The 7,674-nt window shown below is 34.6% G+C and overlaps 1 protein-coding gene across 2 annotated transcripts in view; it reads right to left on the bottom strand.

The window, feature by feature from the left end:
* Positions 1-2,483: 2,483 nt before the first annotated feature.
* Positions 2,484-7,674, bottom strand: part of Zbbx (zinc finger B-box domain containing) — a 123,803-nt gene continuing 118,612 nt past the window's right edge. For both annotated transcript variants that reach the window (XM_076868296.2, XM_076868297.2), the window contains 2 exons: positions 4,380-4,521; positions 2,484-2,646 (listed from right to left, as the gene is read on the bottom strand). In XM_076868296.2, the coding sequence (XP_076724411.2) occupies positions 2,523-2,646; positions 4,380-4,521 (266 nt within the window). In that variant the 3' untranslated portion in view covers positions 2,484-2,522. The remainder of the gene's footprint in view (positions 2,647-4,379; positions 4,522-7,674) is intronic.

Raw genomic sequence — 7,674 nt, 5'->3', positions numbered from 1 at the left:
CTTCTGAGCCAGTTCATAAAAGATAGAAGAAGCTGTGGCTGAATACATAGAAGGAATCATAGTGGTCCAATTGTTCTCTAACAAAAATAAGACAACACTTCCTTCACATTGAGAAAAGCACTTGAGTTTTATAAATGGCATTTCAAGGAACAATTTGCTCCTTCTTGAGAAAAGAAAAAAAGTTGTCTCAGAGCAACCGAGAAGTCAAGAAATTTAAAACCTGAGCAGATAGAGTAAAAGGAAAAAAAAAAAAACACACACTTTTCCTATATTAAAGGATGAAATTCAACCCCCTTTAACCATAGATACTGAAACTCAGAGAGCCAGCAGCCTCGGAATGAGATGCCAGGAGGGCTTTTCATACAGGTGGTGAAGATTCAAGAGTGACTCACTGCTGTGTCTATGGGATTGTGATACAGTAAGTGTCATGAGGAAAGTAAAAGTTACTTTAGGAGTCATAGTCTTTCTGAAGACACTTATTTTTTGCAATTTTATTCTAACAATATGACTAGCTTGCTTTTGCTTATTATCCACTTATATCATGTTCAATAAAGGGGATTGTTATAGTAAAAGACATAGAAACAGCTGTAAGTCTCATCATTTTCTAACCTGTCAGTAAGTGATAGGTTCAGGTTCCAGTGCAATTTATTGATGCCATGAGAAAAGTATCAAAGATAAATTTTCACTAACGGTCATCTGTCTTGTATAATGGGTTACTGCTCAGAAACACACAGATGACAAAAGAGTTTGAACCCTGAGACATGGCTGTTTGGGTGAAAGTACACAGCCAGCCTTCAGAATATTTTTTCTGATGTCAACAAATTTCACAAGGGAAAACTATCTTAAAATGGCCCAAGGTTACAACCACAAAATTATCCCACATGAATTCTCTTGTGCTTTTTTGCTCTTCCTTAAGTGAAACCTGAACCCCACCCTCTGCTACTTAGCATCACCAATAAAACGCTTCCGATGGGTTAATTTCCTTTGACTATGTTATGCTTTGCATAGGTGGTATACCCCCAAACTCCTACATTAATGCAGTTATATTCAGAAGTGAAATGATTGGATTGGGAGTGCTGTAATCTAATCAGGTTGTTCCAGTATGAACTGACTGACTGGTAGGTAACTGTAGGCAGATGAGGTCTGGCTGGAGGAGGTGGGTCACTAAGGACATGCCCTAGAAGACTGCATCTGCCCTGTACCCACTTCTCCCTCCCCTCTCTGCTTCTTGAACCTGCCATGAACTGAGCTGCTTTCCTCTGCTGGACCCTTCTGCAGTGATGTTCTGCCTCAGCTTGGGCCCAGAGCAATGAAGCTGGCCATGTATGAACTGAGACTTCTGAAATCATGAGTCCTAAGTAAGCTTTTCCTCCTCTAAATTTTTCTGGTTGAATATTTTGCTTACAGTTACATAAAACCAGACTTCTGGAGGTCCTTCAAACTGCCTACATTAGCATTCTCCACACAAAGAACCTGCAGTGAATTTGTGTGGGTAAGGGGTATTATGGAGAAAGATAGATCCATTCTAAGAAATTGGCTCACACAGTTATGGCACTAGCAAGTCCAAAATTTGTAAGGCAGGATGTCAGGCTAAAGATCCAGAGGAGAACTGTTGTTGCATCTCTTGCCCAAAGGCAAAGTGAAGGCAGAATTCCCTAAACTTCAGAGTATCTCAGTTGTTTCACATATTCATACAATGTTTGAATAAAGCTCGTCCACATTGTGGAGAATAATCAGTTTTAATCAATGTCTACTTATATGTTAATCTCATACAAAAAAAAATCTTTACAGAAACATCTACAATAATGTTTGAACCAAAAAAAATTGAGTACCATAAACTAGCCCAGTTAATATATGAAACAAACCATAACATTGGCCTTACCCAAATAAGATGCTTTAGGGTGTTTTCAGTTATTTACTAGGAAAAAAAAGTATGACAAATATGCCAGCTTTATTTTGTGTCTTTTTTTTTCTCTTTTTTTAAACATTATTTTCCTTCCAGCATCAATTTTTGAAGCTACCAGACTTCTATAAATGTCAAAAATACTAAAGGGAGAAAAAAGGCACTGCAATTATAGGCTCAATTGATGACTTTGACTACTATGACACGGTCATCAAATGTACTCTATTTTTAATAACAATTACTTAAAATATAACTGAATATTTAAATATACTTTAAATATAATCAAAATATTTAAATATTACTTTAAATATAAACCTACCTGTCCTATGGTAAATTTTATAGACATAGTTATCACTATTGTTTCTTAAAATTTACCAAGTTTTACTAATATAATCTGCAATAGAGATTGGTATTTGATATATATCATTTGGGAGTAAAAGACCTTAAAGTTAAAATTTCACTAACTTTTATTAGTTTACAATCCTTGAAACATCAAAGATATTAATAATCAAAATCTTCAGCACCTGGACAGGTAATCAGATAATCACTTAGTTGCTTTTTTTTTTAGTTGTGTGCTTTATTCTGGGTAACAAATGGAAAAGTAATGAACAAATGACCATTAAATACTCTTTGACCACGGTAGTGTGATGACATGTTGCTTGTCAAGGAAATCTTCCTCCTCATCTGTACTGCTCTCAGAAAGTGGCAGCAAAGATTGCATTTCAGTATCTTTTCCATAAGAGCTGGAAATACATTAAAAGATCAATACACAATATACAGAACCTAGTTTCAACCTTCATTTATCTTCTGATCAATACTACATGTGTTGAAGTCATTGAAAGTAAGCAGATATGAGGGGACTGTATCAGATTGGGGCCATAATTTTCAATGTGCCCAATATAGCAAGCCTTGTTTTAATGAGAAATTCTCATCAGTCTCCCTCTCCCAAGAAATAAAACCACAATGGAACCAAGGAGAGATAATTTTATGGTCTCTGGTTGTCTTTCATTGATGATTCAGAAAGCACCTCAGAAACTTGCAGAGCCTCAGGGTCATCATTAAGAACATTCATCATTACATTGGCTGCTTAATAGAATTCCAATGAATAGACTGCCAGATAAATCACCTCTTTTGGGTACAGTAAATTAGGACTATGTGGATAGCCAGTCAAGACATGCCGAAGCCAAAATTAATGAAAGCAATTATATGTTATTTTATTTGGTTGCATTTTATTGTGGGAGGGGCAGAGACTGACAGAAGCTTTAGTACATAGATGTATTAGGATTAGGATCAGCATATTGCATATATTTTGTTCCAAAGTTATCTAGATTTTCTCCTTATATATGCCTCCAAATAGGAAATACTTCCCCCTGTGATGGATACAATGGTTTTTATTATCATTATTATTATTTTCATGTCCAACACAGGCTAAACAGATCATAAACTCTGGCCATTGAACCAGTACAGGAGCAACTGTGACAAAATGTTCACTTATCAAAGAAGAGAGAATATAAAGAAAAGGTAAAGACTTTTTCATAACATTCTTGATTTCAAAGAACTGCATTTTTATGGTCCCCTTGTATTGTTAGTATTAAATATCGTTTCTTTTATGAAATGATGGTGGGTGTACACATAGGTTTACTTTGCTTTAACCATCTTTTAAATGAAAAATAGTAACCTCAAATTGATCCTTTTATTTTAATGCAAGAGTGTAAAAAAATGCAAAAATCCAAGAACCAAGGTTCTTGATTTCCTCCTTGAGAAAGAGTAAACAACTTTGATAACCTTTTACTACAATTTTGAACTTCAAACCAATCAAAGGAGTTTCCAATTCAAAGGGACTTTTATTTTGTACTTATCTTAGTCTTTCTAAATGGAACAATGCTCCATTTCCAAAAATTCCAATATATCAATTATAGATTGATAAGATAAACTTCTTTTATGAAGAATTTGTTAGTGTAAACTATAGTCCTTATAAACTGATCACCATCGCTTTTATTTCCTTATATGAGGAAATAAGGAAATGATACAAATAAAAACATCGTATCATTAATAATTTAGAATACATTTCAAGAAAGAAACTTAACAATGTTCTATTCTAAAAACTTTACTTCCGTTAGGTAAGATTCTACTGATGCAAAATATTGAAATTTATGGAGTTAATTAACTTGGGTAGAACAATTTTTTTCAATATAAGAAATTGAAATGCTGAAGGATTACTAAATTCCAGATGTCTCTCCATTTTTATGATACACATTGTTCAGCAGAGAACTATCTTTTGACATGAAAGTAACAACTTTATAAGCCTTTTACTAAATCCTGATAAGAGCTCAGCAAAGGAAGCAAATATTTTACTAAGAATGGTCATATAAATTACACACATGAAGGCACTTTTTATTTATGAAGATAACAAGTTGGGGCTTGTCCAAATTTTACTACTTACTATATTTATATACAAATTGCAGTATTAACTTACCTTAATTCTTCAACTCCACAGGGATCCCACATCTGTGAGCTCTTTCCAAGGGATTCTGTGGAAGTTTGACTTATACTCAGAGAATGGTTGTTGAAGGCTGGTAACTCTTCTGAGGTTAGGCTGTAAAGCTTTTCTGAAGGATCTGAAATATTTTATTTCATGCATTGTCAACACCATAAATTCAAAAAACAAATGCTCAGCATATGGTGCTGGAAGTATACCCAGAATAAACTACAAGCAGAACAAAGAGGATCAGCACAGATTTTTAATCATCCCTCAGTTTTCTAATGTTTGTTAGCTAATGGAGTGTGAAGTAAGTTTAATCTGAGATTCCAAATCAGGGAATGTGGTTTTTGGGGGTGCGGCTCAGTGGCAGACCTTATTCTTAGAATGTGCCAGGCCTGGGTTCAATCCCTAGCACAAGTAACAAAGAGAAAAAAGAAAAGAAAACCAAATAAATTAGGGCAGGAGTATCAAGTCATCTTAATCCTATTGATTTTTTAAATGTATATTATGCTTATGAAATGTGTCAAATGTCCTATGAATTTACAAAATTTCAAAAGAAATGATCTATAAAGTTGGAATACCGTGCAGCTCCTCGACTTGCCTACGTGTTAGACACTTCATTATGAATTCTTTTCTTCTAAGAAATAAAAGCTTCACTCCACCTTCTAAATAAAAGGTGAGCCTTGGCAAAGTTGCTCTTTTTTTTTTTTTTTTTTTTTTTGCTTTTGTGCTTTGTTCGGGTAAATAACTGCTTATATTTGAAGGAGACAAAGCCTTTTTATCAAGCTGGCTTATGATTCAGCTGAAGTATGGACAAATAGTACAAATTAAATAAATAAAATGTTTAAGCAAATATACCTTATAAAAACTATCATAAATTCAAACACAGACATAAATACAACTGCAATAAAAAGGCTTTAATACCTTTTTCAACACTGATTAAGTTGTAAAAGCCATCTAACTTGTACATAAAGTTTTACTAAGTTGACTTTTTAAAGCTATCAAAATTGCTAGGTGTTATTATTTTTCCTTCACTCTTACCAAAGAGCCAAGTGTTCACCCCTGATCAGAAGCCCTAACACCAAGCTACACACTTTCTACACTGGACTCAACAGATTTTCTTCCTTCCTTCCTTCTTCTCTATTTTTTCTTCATTCTTTTTTTGTTTGTTTTTATTTTCTTAGGTAGGAACTCACAATTTTGAGCAAGCAGAGATTCTCCAAACTGAATGTAAATAAATTACATTGCTCTTGTTGAAAGACAGATCTCCATACATTTACAGATGGAAGGGTCCTTAAAATTATTCAACCCTGTGACTTTCAAATTATTATACATGTTTAAATTCAGTAGGTTTAGGATGCTGAAGTTCCTATCTCCACCATTATAGAAACAATGAGGACAGCTTCATTTGATCTAGTTAAAATTCTATATAATAATAATATTTGGGAAAAAATCCAAAAGATTCTTGTACTAAATATTTTGAAACAACCTAACTACTCACCATCCTTACTTAGAGATTAGGAAAGTGGGGGCCCACAGAAAAGTAATAGCCTATTGAAAGTCACACATGCATAGAGGAAGAGTTGGAACTAGATCTGAGTTCTTTTAGGTCACCAACATTGTAAATCACTGTGTTCTAGAATCTAAGCTTTCAGTTTCAAGGTATTGTTTTTCTCTCCTGTTTCCCACAAGGTGAAACAAGATAGTGCCCCAATGCATGTTTTTATGCTCCAATGAAGGGACTGCTCCCCAAAAAGAGCAATCAGTTCAGGCTTGGGAATAGGTAAAATTCTAATTCTAAATCCCACAGTGAGGCTTGGTTCTAAGGAATTCCAGCAGGACAGATATTCAAACTCTATTAGATGTCTGAGTTCTATTTGAATGAGTATAGAACTAATTCATATTGTGCAAATAGAAAGAGCCTGCCTTGTTGAATTATTAATTTTCAAAATTATGTTTTAGAATACCTTGGGAAGTTAACAGGAGCAAAGTTGACATCACTTGATTTTAAGAAATGGAAAAATCAAGACAGAGAAAATCAAAACTGTTTACAAAAACCCTATTACAAGTTGGTGTTAAACATATAAGTCGACTATACAAAAATCTCAGTATCTTGATTGTTCTAATAGAGGGCCAACTAAGGCTGGATTGACATCTATACTGAAAAATTTACTTTAAACTAAGAATTCAGCTGATGGGGAATGGATTGACAGTAAACCTTTCCTATCTCTGGTTCTCAGAAATTGCTTAATCACAATAATAAGCAACTAAACAAAAGAGGGAAATCTCAGTAAAGAGAGTTCCAGGGTGCATTTCTGAAACTCATTTAAAACACATAAAACTATGTCCCATAGGTAAGCACACATTCATCTGAATTTTAAAAAGGGAACAAATAAGAACAAAAGGATCAAAAAAACTAAAAATTTTGAAGAATGGAAAACAATCAGGCTATTTCTTAACAAGGAACAAGAAAAAGAAGAAAAATAACTCTCTTAAAATACTACACATCCCCACACCAATATTTACTATGAGACAAGAACATGTGCCCTGTAACCTGTGAGCCCCATTCCTAGTGTGTCAGCCCCTATCTCTCGCCTTCCCTGACTATGTCTTGCCTTTATCTCTCCTTTTCTTATGCTTTCCGTATTTTCACCCCTTCACTTTCACTCTGTCCACACCATTTCCCTCTAATGTGGTTACAACTTTAATTTGAAGAGAGGATTTCACATTATTTTGGATCACTGTCCTGTGACACGGGGACAGACTGGCTGGGTTTGTACCTTGCCTCTGCTGCAAATGCACCGGAGACAATGTAAAGCTACCACATTGCTCTGAGCCTCAGGTACTGAACCTGAAAGAGACAAATTAAGCACCTGCCTCAACTGCTTCATGGAGCAGCTATTAAAGAACAGGTGACACGTGTAACATATAAAATTCACTAGTGGTTATTATTACTCATCCACTGCTTCATATTCCCTTTACCAATTTTTTAATATGCCGATTTTCACTTGTGTGTGCACTCAATTTCTTTTCTGTAATTTAAAAATCACCCTAAAGCAATAAGACTGCCATTGTAGCTCATTATAATCTAGCTATCTTCACAAGGGTTATCTGGCTTATTTGCTAACTAAAAATCTATTGGGTTTTACAGCTTAATATATTACTTGATGATCGATCTATGAACAGAGACCCCAGTGACTCAAAAAGCCATTGCTACCTTGCTTTATTTCATGGACAGAATGGCTACATCTGCTGGTATCAGGTAGATTCTTATTATGTCTTCTTTAGG

The sequence above is a fragment of the Callospermophilus lateralis genome, chromosome 10 (genome assembly GCF_048772815.1).
Source record: "Callospermophilus lateralis isolate mCalLat2 chromosome 10, mCalLat2.hap1, whole genome shotgun sequence".
Taxonomy (NCBI): domain Eukaryota; kingdom Metazoa; phylum Chordata; class Mammalia; order Rodentia; family Sciuridae; genus Callospermophilus; species Callospermophilus lateralis.
This window is presented reverse-complemented; position numbering and strand designations above follow the sequence as displayed.